This window comes from Geotrypetes seraphini, chromosome 1 (genome assembly GCF_902459505.1).
Source record: "Geotrypetes seraphini chromosome 1, aGeoSer1.1, whole genome shotgun sequence".
Taxonomy (NCBI): Eukaryota; Metazoa; Chordata; class Amphibia; order Gymnophiona; family Dermophiidae; genus Geotrypetes; species Geotrypetes seraphini.
Window position 1 is genome coordinate 177,715,240 of NC_047084.1, and position 14,282 is coordinate 177,729,521.

General features: G+C 38.6%; 1 protein-coding gene across 1 annotated transcript in view; it reads right to left on the bottom strand.

Annotated features, from left to right (window-relative positions):
* LOC117366815 (probable ATP-dependent RNA helicase DDX60) overlaps window positions 1-14,282 on the bottom strand; it is a 288,878-nt gene that overhangs the window by 199,209 nt on the left and 75,387 nt on the right. Inside the window, exons 10-11 of the mRNA XM_033958734.1 lie at window positions 5,623-5,772; window positions 191-296 (exon numbers count right to left, since the gene is read on the bottom strand). Of these exons, the coding sequence (XP_033814625.1) occupies window positions 191-296; window positions 5,623-5,772 (256 nt within the window). The remainder of the gene's footprint in view (window positions 1-190; window positions 297-5,622; window positions 5,773-14,282) is intronic.

Genomic DNA, 14,282 nt, shown 5'->3' on the forward strand with positions numbered 1-14,282 from the left:
CATAAGCCAATAAGAAAAATAAGTCTAAGAATAATTTGGCTGGTGGTTGGCATGATCTGAAGACTTTAAACCAACAAAAATTTATATACAAGACAAGTTTTAAGAGAATGTTAAATGCTGTTTTCTGTTTTGGATTTGATGTATACTATGTAAAGCATCTTGTTTTTTCATACACTTAGAGTAAAGATACCTCTGAAGAAAGGGTAGATCTTTTATAATATCTCCAGCATAATCATTCACTAAGTCAGATTGTACTTTGATTAGGCCAATGCTTGGAATCTTCTCGGAGAGTTCTTCTTTAGAGAGTTAAAACAAAAAAACATGATTTTAGTTAGACACAAAGAATAATAAAAAACCTAAACTGAAATTAAATACTTATTTGTTTCCAATTTCATATCAATTTATTACGTTATTATATTATCCAATGCACAGCACCCACCATCTTCCACATATATTTCCCACTCATCTAGAGTCCATAGTTGTGACCACACCATTGCACAATATGCTGTGGCATCTGACAAATAAATGTAGATATATTTTGCTTGCTTATCTATAGATAACATATGATGAATGGAAAAAAGGGAACCTTTGTATTTTATCACATAAATGAATTACTGCACACCTATTTAAGTCAAATGTATTGAAAACAAGACAGTAACAATAACCCTAATGATGTTGTTACATACCCTGTAAATGACTCAATACTTGAACAGAATATAATAGTTGTTCAGTGTACATTTAGCAAAACATTTAGGGCTCCTTTTACTAAGGTGCGCTAGCGTTTTTAGTGCACGCAAACTACGCGCTAAACAGAAAGTACTAACGCAAGCTCTATGGAAGGATTAGAGTTTAGCGCGCGTGGCATTGTAGCGTGCCCTAAAACCATTAGCGCACCTTAGTAAAAGGAGCCCTTAGTGATTTCTTTGATTAGTAACAAAGACAGAGTTAATCCTGTACAGAAAAATATTAATTTCAGCCACAATTTGTTCAAAATGTCCTCACTAACTTCCCCCCCCTTTCTTTTTTTGAAGCCTCGTTAGGGTTTTTTATCGCCGGCCGCAACAGTAAAAGCTCTGATGCTCAAAGGAATTCTATGAGCATCACATGAACAAAATCTTAGCATTGCTTGCAGCTACTAAATTTTTTGCAGTCCGGTTGGGAAGTCCATCACAAATTGTATCAACGCATTGGTCATTGCATCATATTTTGCATCACTTACAACGGTAAGGGGTCCTTTTATCAAGCCCCTTACCACAGGTTAAAAGCACTATCATGTTTGAGTGACAAACTAAACAACAGTGTGAAATTACTTCTTGCTGAATTCCTGATAGAAATAATTGGACACTGGGGGGGGGGGGGGGGGGAGGGAGGTGCTTAAATAAGCTTTTGAAAAAGGTTGATGCTGACATTTTCTACTCAAGACAGAACATGGAAATATTTGGTTTTCCACCAGACACAATTGTTTGCTGTGGAAACTTCAACATAAACCTTCTACTCTATCACCCAAGAAACAACTACAGAGAGAATGAAATTCAATCTGCCACCAAACTCTGACAATGATAAAGAAGAACAGACTGTAGGCAAGTTGAACCTTTATAAAACAGAGACCACTTCAACTAGACAATTTCATGTGGAGAAGATGTTTCACCACTATCCAGCTCTCTCAAAACTGGCAAGATATGATCTTTGGACTCTAGCAACCATGGTTTCCTGTGGATGTTTATTTACAAACGTGGGATTTATTATTGACAAGTGTAGATCATCTCTGCTTCATAAGACAGCCAATCACAAGCTTTGTCTAAATAACTGGCTTTATGGATAATTAGTTTGTATTATATGGGCCTGAAGGAATTATAACTTTTTTTTAGGGTACTGGCATCAAATTAATTTTATTTATTTAATTTTTAGAATAAAAAAATTAGGGCTGCTTTTATCAAGCAGCAGTAGAGCATCTCACTGTGAGGTAAATATTCTGATGCTCACTCAATTCCTATGAGCATCAGAGCATGTCCCTCATCAACCTGGGGTAAGATATTCTATCACTGTTTGATAAAAGAAGCACTTAAAACAATTATGACTACATGAATAATTATCTCCGCTCTTTGCAGTGGGTTTCTTCTAATCTAATCTTCCATTTGTGAGTCGCACAAACCTATAAAGCTCAAGGTGATAGATCATGGAGAAAGAAGGAAAAGGGAAAGGAAGGAGGGGGTGAGGAAACAGCAAGGGGAGGGGCCTAGATGGGGGGAGAGGTGATGGACAGAAGCTGAAACAGTTAGTTGTCAAAGAGGTGAGTCTTCAGGGTCCCCTTCCTAATTGCTTCTGGGAGGTCATTCCAGGTTTTGAGATTAAAAATTTTAAGTTGATGTGCAACTCTAATATTTATCTGTAATTTACATCTATCTAAATATATCTACTGTATATCATATCTCTGTAAATATATAGCTAGATATCTCTATATTTCTATAATTTTGTTAGTTCTTGTTTAAAGCAGTTTATTACCTTTTACATTCATCTAAAGATGCCTCCACACTGACTACAAGTATTTGGCAAACTGAGAAAACAGGTAGCAAATCAGGGAACTTCTAGCACAATGTTTGAACGAGTGAATTACAATTTTCTGCTATCTTCTTATTGTGAGCTTTAGATACTAGGATACAACCCCCTGAGACAGACAAATATTCCTGGAACACTGACCATATTGGATTCATGTTTTTTGAATAAAATTGTCTCCAAAATTCACTTCTAGTCTATTGCACATTGCTTCTGTTTGAACCTGAGAAAGTAGCCTGTGTGGCTGGAGAGGTGTCTACATGTAAAAAGTGTGAATTTTCCTTTTTTTATGTTCTCTACATTTAACCCATCTTTTTTTTCCATACATACCAGAATACTACTTACACTATCATTAGACCTGATAGTATACATCCCAGAGTACAGATAAAATTGAAAAATGAACTTCAGTGCTATTCTTAGTTGTAAATTATAATTATAATCATATTTGCTATGTGTAACTTCAGAATAATAAAATCTGCTCAAATCTCTGTATTTCCTTTTTAATTCCTGAGGACTTTATTTTATTTATTTTTTGCCATTTCCTTTCTAATTGGTGCAATTAACATCTTAACAAAAACAATCCTGAATGATAGCATTTGTTTTTGGACATACAATTAAAATTAACTTCTTGATCTTCTAACTCACTAGCTGCCTTTTCTAAAAAAAAAAAAATCACATGTCCACTCCTTTGTCTAAATCATGAACATTAATTGATGAAAGATAAGGTGCCACCACACACTTAAGTTGGCTTCCATTAAATGTTTACACAGCCTTCCTTGCCTTCTTATTTATATATTTATATATATAAACTGACCAACTAAAAGAAAGAGATAAATTTATACTAAATAAATAAAAATTATAAAAATGATCTTACCAGGAAACTGGGTGCATAATTAAAGAAACTGAATCAGAAATGAAGGACTGAGACATAAAAACAAAATCTAAAATATTTTTTCTATCTGGTGCATGCTTTTGACCATTGGAGATGCACAGTCATTGATATTCCTGCCCCATGATCATACATGCTCATTGACTTTCTAAGACCTCACATGCCTCCCAATGAATTATGAGTGGTCAGGACAGGAGGAGTAAGATAGGTCAAATATGCTCTCCATAAGAAAACTGATGAAGGGATGGAGATCACATTTGTAATAGAGTAGACATCGAGGAGGGAGTGGAAAACATGAAAAATGATCTACAAAAGTTAGAGGAATGGTCTAATATCTGGCAACTAAAATTCAATGCAAAGAAATGCAGGGTAATGCATTTGGGGATTAATAATTGGAAGAAGCCGTATATGTTGGGAGGTGAGAGGCTGATATGCACGGATGGGGAGAGGGACCTTAGGGTAATAGTGTCCGAAGATCTAAAGACAAAAAAATAGTGTGACAAGGCAGTGGCTGCTGCCAGAAGGATGCTGGCCTGTATAAAGAGAGGCGTAACCAGCAGAAGAATGAAGGTGTTGATGCCCCTGTACAGGTCATTGGTGAGGCCCCACTTGGAGTATTCTGTTCAGTTTTGGAGGTCGTATCTGGCGAAGGACATAAGAAGACTTGAAGCGGTCCAGAGGAAGATGACGAAAATGATAGGAGGTTTGCACCAAAAAGACGTATGAGGAGAAACTGGTAGAAAACTGGAACACTCTTCCGGAGGCTCTTATATGGGATAACACCCTCCAGGGATTCAAGACAAAGTTAGACAAGTTCCAGCTGAACCAGAACATACACAGGTAAGGCTAATCTCAATTAGGGCACTGGACTTTGACCTAAGGGCCACCGCTGGAGCGGACTTCTGGGCACGATGAACCACTAGTCTGACCCAGCAGTGGCAATTTTTATGTTCTTAAGCCTGAATATGCATACCTTAGAGGAAAGGAGGAGCAAGTATTAACGTAGAACAAAATCTTTTCCAGGGAAAGGAAAATGGTAAAACCAGAGGACATAATTTGAGGTTGAGGGATGGTAGAATCAAGAGCAATGTAAGGAAATTCTTCTTTACGGAGAGGATGGTTGATGCCTGGAATGCGCTTCCAAGAGAGGTGGTGGAGAGGAAACCGGTGACAGAGTTCAAAAAAGCGTTTGATGAACAAAGAGGATCTAGAATCAGAAAATAATAGTAGATATTGAAGATCTACGGCTGGTACTGGGCAGACTTGCATGGTCTGCGTCTGAATATGACCATTTGGCAGAGGATGGGCAGGGGAAGGCTTCAATGGCTGGGATAGTGTAGATGGGCTAGAGTGGGCTTTGAAGGAGACTTCAGTAGTTGGAACCTAAGAACAGTAATGGGCAGAGCTTTGGATTATTGCCCAGAAATAGCTAAGAAGAAAAAAACAACAAAAACCCAAATAACAAATTTTTAGATTAAATCAGGTTGGGCAGACTGGATGGACCATTCAGGTCTTTATCTGCCATCATCTACTATGTTACATCCCAATGAACACAACCTATTTCCCACTGACCTCACCTGGACTATAATGCTGAACTGGAGCTTGATGGGTACAAGGCTAAGTGAACCCACAGGCCCAACTTCAAGCCCTCATGGAGAGGGGATATTTTTCTTCCCTTTTCTTCCAAGTTAATGAGTGCTTGAAGTTGGCATGCTGAAATGGAGAAGCCAGTCCTGCCATTCTTATCCAATGGCATTTTCCATTTTCTTTTTTAATCTTTTTTCTTTCAAATCTTTCAATGGGAAGCAAGTATGTCTACTGCAGTCAGGCAAAATATGGAAACTGAGGCAGGAAGTGAAGCAATCATCGGCACAAGAACTTCCACACATGCTCAATAAACTCTCAAAATGTTCCTAAGCTGTACTCCAGTAGGAAGCACCAGGTGGCACTAACCCTCTAGTGTGGGGGCACCGTTCTCCTTGTAATGCAATTTCCTTCAGGACCAATAAGAATACAAGTGTGCTCTGCACTATAAAAAAAATTCTTGTTAGTGGTCATACAACATACAGTATCTACTGAATAAAATTCTAACAGAAAACTAAAATATAAATGAATGCCATTCATTATAATAGTAAACATGTAAACTCCTTTAATTGGTGTAAGTGTGTTACTATCATTACCTTGAAATGGAATTTGGTTTACATCAAGAAAAGGTTTTGATGTTTTTCGCAGAGGAAAGCTTTGTCCAATTTCACATTTCCCAACCAAATTAAACACAGCAGTCCATAGATGTTGGTATTCCTCCTCAATTTGTTTCCCAAATTTTAATTCTACAGAAAAATATTTGCCATCAATTTATTTATTTTAAAAATTTCTAATCCACTTAAAACCTAAGTGGATTACAATATTCACTTATATAAATCCAATTAATATGACATCAACATATCACAAAATTACAAACCATTTCAGATAATCAACCATACTGATCTAGTGAAAAAAGAAACCTCCAGTCTAATGGAATACCCAAACAGATAAGTTTTCAATGATTGTTTGAAAGATGTTTTCTTATAATATATCAAAATTCTTATCACAGAGAATTGATATTATCAATCATAACAAAAATTAATTAAATAATTATTTTTTATTGATTAACTTTTGTTATGATTGATAATATCAATTCTCTGTGATAAGAATTTTGATATATTTGTGAGACTTTAACTGTTCATAGAATATACTCCCATTATTTTGAGTGAGTTCTTATAGTGTATCTCATGTACATGTTCAAGAGATAATCTCATTGTTGATTGTGATCACAAAGAACGAGATGGTAAATATTTCCTCAAGGCTAGCATCAGACACCAAGGTGCCTCTCCATATATTACCTGATGTATAATTGTCAAAATTTTATACTGAGTTTGAAATGTAACTGGCAACTGTGTGTAGCTGTTTTAACACTGGAGAAATATGCTGATCATTCTTGCTGCTGTATTCTGCACTACTTACACAGCCTGTATGTTTGGCTGAAATATGTACATTTATTGTGTTGCAACTCTGAAAATGACTTCCTGAAGTATTTATAAACAGAGATACAACTCATATGTTATGAAGGATAACAACAAACAAAGAAAATGACCCAAGTTTCTACAGAGAAAATGGCAATCCAAACTAAACAAGAGATGTGGAAACCAGTAGCGTACCTAGGGGGGGGCGGTCCGCCCCGAGTGCATGCCCCATGGGGGTGCACAGGAGAGAGCTGAGTGTTCTCCCTAGGGCAGGGGTGCCCATAGGTCGATCGCGATCATGGGTAGCTCGCCAAGGCAAAGTGAGTCGATCACCCAGGACTCACTTTGCCTTGGCGATCTATCGGGCCGATCAGTCTTCCTCTCCCCGACGTCAATTCTGCCGTCAGAGAGGAAGTTCGGGCCAGCCAATCGCTGCCTGGCTGGGCGGAACTTCCTTTCCAACGGCAGAATTGACGTCGGGGAGAGGAAGTTCGGGCCGAAGCAGGGAGAGCATGGGGTGGCGTTGGCATCGGCATCGGCTTTGGGGCCTGTTATCCATTGTTGGCGGTTTGGGTCCTGTTCCCCAATGGCAGCGGCAGTGGCAGTGGCTTGGGGAAGGGAAGGGAGAAAGAAAGAAAGACAGGGGGCAGGCAGGCAGGGAGACAGAAGGAAAGAAGAGAAACAGAAAAAAAGAAAGGGGGCATGAAGAGAGAAAGAAAGAAAGGTCAGGGAGAGAGGAAGTAAAAGTTGGGGGTGGGGAATGAGGTCAAGAGGAGGGGAAGCATACAGGCTGAAAGAAGGGAAGAAAGATTGGATGCACAGTCAGAAGAAGAAAGTGCAACCAGAGACTCATGAAATCACCAGACAAGGTAGGAAAAATGATTTTATTTTAAATTTAGTGATCAAAATGTGTATGAATTTATATCTGCTGTCTATATTTTACAATATGGTCCCCTTTTACTAAACCGCAATAGTGGTTTTTAGCGCAGGGAGCCTATGAGCATCAAGAGCAGCGTGGGGCAGCTCCCTGCGCTAAAAACCGCTATCGCGGTTTAGTAAAAAGGGAGGGGGAATATTTGTCTATTTTTGTATAGTTGTTACTGAGGTGACATTGCATAAAGTCATCTACCTTGACCTCTTTGAAAACCCGCGGAATATAAATGATAATTAACATTTTCTCTGCATACAGCGTGCTTTGTGTTTTTAAAAATTTAGTCATAATTGTTTTAAGTGCTTCTTTTATCAAACAGTGATAGACTATCTTACCCCAGGTTGATGAGGGACATGCTCTGATGCTCATAGGAATTGAGTGAGCATCAGAATATTTACCTCACAGTGAGATGCTCTACTGCTGCTTGATAAAAGCAGCCCTAATTTTTGACTTGGCCACAAAGGTAAGGGGGAGGGAGGGAGGGGAGCTGCTGAAAGGCATTTAGTAATCCTTGCAGGCTTGACTGTGCAGGGAATTATTTTTGTAAAATCATGTTTTGTTATGTGACTGGCATTATTTAGACTTTAATTTCTATGAATGAATAGAATGAAATTGCTTGTTTTTATGTGCGTGCGCTGAAGGAAAGTGGAGAGAGAGTGGGCTGAGGACGCTGAAGGGAAATGGGGAAGAGAGAATGGGGAGAAGACGCTGATTTATAAATTGACAATTGTACAGAATATTGTTTCTTTTTATACTTTAATATAAACAATTCAAGGCTTGTATGGATGGAATCAGGTGGTTTGCAGGGATGGAGACCGAGCTTACGGGGATTAGTCCAATAAAATGGTATTTTTTTATTTCTCATTATTTGTTTTATTTTTATTTGTTAATTTGTGATGATTGCTATGTATCAGTTTTTTCAAATTTACATTTACTGTCTTTATATTTTGCACTGTATTAGAGGACATGTGTTACAGTTTTTGCGGTGTTGCATTGTATCCAGGGTCTGGTTTCTTGGTGGTTCAGTTTAACTTTTGTCTACATATTTCTATTTTTAGTTTGTGATTATTCCATATTGGGCGAGGGTGTATCTGTTCTGTGTGTATGAAAAGAACATAGTTTTCAGTTGGCATTGTCTACAGGATCAATTGACTGTGCGGGATCTGGCTTGTTTAGTTTTACAATGTATGTGTTGGTGTTCTAGTGCTCACTGCAGTGTTTAAGATGCTGCCTTTTCCTAGGTATACTCTTGTTGTGCGATATGTGGATTTTTACTAAAAATCATATTTTTCATATAGATGGGGGGGTGTCAAAAAATGATGGGCCCTGGGTGCCACATACCCTAGGTACGCCACTGGTGGAAACCAACAATGATCAAAAATTTTGCTTTATTTCTTCAAAGAGAACTAAAAACTGTCCACTTTTGTGTTTACGGCCCCAACACAGGCCGTGTTTCGGTAAAAGACCTTCCTCAGGGGTCCAATAGAAAAAGATGTTATAAAATTGCATTGCAAAAACCTAATGTGGAGAAGTGTAAGCGCTGTGCCATAAGCTCTCACTAAAAAGCTTACGGTGCAGCGCTTCTCCACATTCGGTTTTTACATCGCAATTTTATAACATCTTTTCTATTGGACCCCTGAGGAAGGTGTTTTACCGGAACACAGCCATTGGTGGATCCTTAAACACAAAAGTGGACAGTGTTTTTAGTTCTTTTTGAAGAAATAAAACAAGGCTTAAGAAGGACAAATATTTATGCAGTTCATCCTTCTTCAGTTTTCTCGTTGACAGTTTGCTAGTCGAAATTTAAGGAAAGGAAAAATATATTTCATTTTACTTTCCTATAACATTATCTTCATAATCCTCAACTCTCAGTACCTCATTCTCTAGAACAACATTTCTCAAGTGTGTTTGGAGGTAGTGGCCAGAATGAGACGGCAAAGGATACATTAAGACAGGGGTAGGGAACTCCGGTCCTCGAGAGCCGTATTCCAGTCGGGTTTTCAGGATTTCCCCAATGAATATGCATGAGATCTATTTGCATGCACTGCTTTCAATGCATATTTATTGGGGAAATCCTGAAAACCCGACTGGAATACGGCTCTCGAGGACTGGAGTTCCCTACCCCTGCATTAAGAGGATTAGGAGTAATCTAAGGAAATACTTTTTACAGAAAGGGAGGTATTTTTATAGATATTATCAAGCTTTCATTATGCATCAGAATATGTACTGGATCCTTCCTGAACTCATGGAGCATTTTATCGGACTGGCTTATTTTAGAATGGCAACTTATGTCCTCATTACGGTTAAATCATATTTTGAGTATCAAATTGCCCCGAATCTACAAGGGCAATAGTATTTTTTGGGCCACCTGGAAAACATTAAAATTCATTAACAATTTAACATCTATACCAGTGTCAACAATCCACGTGTCAATCCTTATGGTTGAACTCCAAGATTCAAATAGGCGAGTCTAAGATCCTCTGGAAGCATTGGCTGCAGGAAGGTATACGTATAGTGGTGCCTCACACAACGAACTTAATTCGTTCCAGGAGCAAGTTTGTTATGCGAAAAGTTCGTTGTGTGAAACGCGTTTTCCCATAAGAATACATGTAAAACAAAATAATTCGTTCTGCAGCCCTACATTTCCCTCCCTCCACCTCACCTTATATGCAGAGTTTGCCAGCTTTCTTTTTCACCCAGCCGCACGATTTCAAAAAGCTGTGCACGCGCAGCTGCTGGAGTTGATCAATGTTCTCCTCTCCTGCAACTTCCGGTTTCCGGTTGCGTCAGAGGAGAAGATTGAACAACAGAGCATGCGCGCATGTGCTGCTCTTTGAAAGTGTGTGGCTGGCCGAAAAAGAAAGCCGGAAAACTCGGTATCTAAGGTAAGGTGGAGGGAGATGATGGAACACTGCATTCAGACAGGAGGGTGCTGCTGTTCCCGGCTCACATTAGGAAGCGGCGAGAGTAGTTCCGCCCCCCCCCCGGGCCCCTCGGGCGACTTCGTTGTGTGAAACGAAGTTCGTTATAGGGAGCAAGACAAAAAGTTCGTTATGCGCAGCGTTCGCTGTGCGAGGCGTCCGTTATGCGAGGCACCACTGTACTTTAGATGAAAGTGTTATCAAATGGGAAAATGCTTGATTTTTCACAACTGCAACATCATTTGACATTGCAAAGTCTCAAGCATATAAGTGGTTGCAGTTGAAGCAGGCCATTCAGAAGGGGTTCCCTAATTGGCAAAATTTAAAGAATCAGTATAGCTTGCCGGGCCTATGCTTCCAGACAGATTTGCTAGGGCATCAGGCTGCCAAGTGGTATAAATTAATATCGGAATATTTGAATAAAAACCCAAAAACTAGTTTAAAGGATATTTGGAGCATTGAGATAAAGCAGCAGATTTCTGCTACTCAATGGCCACGGATTTGGACTTGGAGGATGAGATGTACAGCATCAGCATCTATGAGACAAACTTGTTTTTTTCTGTTTCATAGAGTTTTTTGACCACAGTTCGTTTGCAGAAGTTAGACAGTTCAAAGTCTAATAGATGCTGGCATTGTCATCTTGAAGTAGGGACACTGGATCATTTGTTGTTCTATTGTCCTTTGATACTCATCTTTTGGAAATCAATATGGGACAAATTAATTTGATTTTGGAGTCTTCAATTCTGTTATTGTATGAGGTGGTTATTTGTGGTACATTGTTGTACCTAAAACCTCCTTTAGACAAGTATTAAAGTAGAATTATTTTCCATCATGACTGGGATAGCCATGCAAATGGTTACCAAAAACCTGGAAAAATTGAGATCGACTTAATTTTCTCCTTTTGATGGGACTCTTTATGTTTATGCTGCAAATATGAGAAATTGAATTCAGAAATGTTGTGTAATAGTAAGTTATTTAATTAACATGGAGTCCATGTCAAATTTTGTAATGATTCTCCTAATTTCTTATTTGATTTACACCATCTAAGAGGGTGGTGGGTGGGTATTATATTTTGATGTTTTCATTGATCAATAAGTTCAATATGAATTTCACTATATGTCTGAAATAATGCATTTGGTTTTTGTTCTTGCATTGGGGTGGGGAGGGAGGGGGAAAGTTCTGAAGTATTTCTACGACTGATGTAAAAGCAATTTTGAAATTAACTGTATGTAAATGTATATTTTAATGCATTGTTTTTGAATGAAATTAATAAATAGTTAAAAAAAAAAGAAAGAAAGGGAGGTAGATGTGTGGAAGTGGTGGAAGTGGGAGAGGCAAAGACTGTCTGAATTCAAGAAAACATGGGACAGGCACATAGGATTTCTCAGGGAGAGGAGGAGATAGTGAATGCTGTAGATAGGCAGAATGGATGGGCCATTTGACCTGACTAGTTAAGCTCTAAGCACAAACAAATGCGACGTTATGTATGAGCACCAAAATTTATAATCTTTCTACCATAAGCTGGAGAGTGGTGAAAGTTGGGCTTTCTAAGCGACATGGTCCTGCAGGTTTGAAGAAAGGAAAAAATACAGAGGCCTTGATTCTATAAAGGGTGCCTAAATAGTTAAAGAGCCAATTAAGGGTGCCTAAGTAGTTAATGAGCCAATTAAGGGTCTCAACAAGCAGTAATTGGTACTTAGGCATCCAAAGGATATAGACGCCACTTTGTAGACGCAGCCACATTTCATGGACGCCCATGTTTAAAGCTCGCACCTATATCAATAGGGTATGGGCGTGGTTTGGGCAATGACTCTATTTGGGCATCCTTTGAATTCATTTACATAACACTGAGCGACCTTAAGTATCCATATCATGCCTATAATGTAGGCGAAATGAAACCAGGTCTACTTTTGAGCTTAGTTTGGGCTTCAAATAGGTCCGAGTTCTATGGACAGAACTTAGGCACTCTTTGGACGTTCTTCCAAATAGTGTCTAAGTTCCATCCATAGAAACTTAGGTCTATCTGAAGCCTAAATTGTTCTCAAAAGTAGACTTCCTTACAATGCCTATAAGACCCAGTTTTTACAATTGCTATGCAGCTTGCTAGTTCACTTCTGTAGCACACTAGTTAAACCTAATACCCTTTAAATTAATATAAAAAAGAAGGTTACAAGATAGAGAATTAAAAACGAGTGATAGTTCACATTTGGTTGTCTGGGTAAGATCATTTCAAACCCAGACAGCTGTGAACACTTGAGGTCTTTTAGCCTGTAATAAAATATAAAACTTCACAATATATTTACATACATAATCAACAGTATACATAAGAATTGTTGGGTTTTTTTGTCAAAGAACTCTCCTATATTCAACAACATTTAAGGGATATTGATCTTAGACTTTATATATAGAGGATTAATAATAATAATAATAATAATAACTTTATTCTTCTATACCGCCAAAATCTTGCGACTTCTAGGCGGTTTACAATCAAGAGAGCTGGACATTCAGCGATTTTACAATATGTAGAAGGAGTACAGAGTACAGAGACTTTAAAAAATGAAATTACAAAATATACTGTTTGCTAAGAATTTCAGAGAGGGCCTGTAAAGAAAGGTCGTGAATTTCAAAAACAGCGAAAATTACAATATACAGTTTGTTTAGAGATTCAGAGGGGACATATTAGAAGAAAGGTCATGAAATTACAAATACTGTTCGATTAGGATTTCAGAGGGCATATGGGAAAGTGAAAAGAACAGAGTGTTTGGTGAAATTCTGTTTAGGTGATATATCTGTCGAATAAGGTAGTTTTTATGAGTTTTCTAAAAGCATTGTAGGTCTTTATTAATGTAACTGTCTAGCCAATGTTGTTGTTTGTTTGCTTGGTGCATGAAAGTTTCTGTCCAGAAAGGTTTTGTATTTACAATTGGTAATGCTTGGGTATGCCAAAAGATAGCTGTTTCTGGTTTGTCTTTTAGGGCTGTAGAATACAAAGTGTGGTAACAAGTACATAGGAGCTAGTCCCCAAACTACCCTTCCATTCTAATGTTGCTTGTTTGACTCCCAGTTACTCTGTCTGATGGAAGAGAAATAGATAAATGCATTAAACAAATCTAATTCCTAGTAGTACAATTATAGTACTCCCCCAATATTCACAGGGGTTCCGTTCCAGGAACCCCCGCGAATGTTGAAAAAACCGCGAATACGTTTTTTAGCGGGGGAGACAGGAGAGGGCAGCCAGAGTGCCAGCGAGTGAAGGAAATCACTCGCGGTATGCTCCGACCGCCTCTTCCTGCACTAAAGTAGGGCCTCACCATTCAGGAGCTTCCTGTCAAAGCAGCTCCTGATTGGTGAGGCCCGACTTTTGTGCAGGAAGAGGCGGTCGGAGCATATTGCGAGTGATTTCCTTCACTCGCTGGCGCTCCGGCTGCCCTCTCCTGCCCGGTTATTCACGGTCAGAAAATACCACGAATGACCGGGACCGCAAATCATCGTCATTCTAATAACATAACAATAAAATATTATAACATTAAGGACATTCTTTGGACGTCTAAATCTTACCTAAAACCTGATTCTCTAAAGGACGCCTAAAAAGTTAGACGCCTAAACAGTGCTGAACGCGATTCTACAAAGGATGCCTAATTTAGGCACCTAAACGGTGCCTAACTTTAGATGAATTTTGCAGAATCAGGGCCAAAATATATTATTCTTCTCTGTATATTTTAAGAAAATGAAATAATAAAAATGACAAAGGAGATTAAATGAAGATGATAAAAAATGTCAGAAGGCTAGAACAAAGATTTGGGAGAGCTTTGTTTTGGCACCTGCTCAGTAAAGTAGAAAAGCAAAACTGAGGAGACTGAGGCTGTGCATTCTTGGAACTTTCCACTAGTTTTGAGCTCTGTAAAAGCTATTTTGTCTTGGCAGCACCTGATGTCATCAACCGCATGTGCCTGACTTAACCCTGCTTGTCAATGAAGAAATGTAAA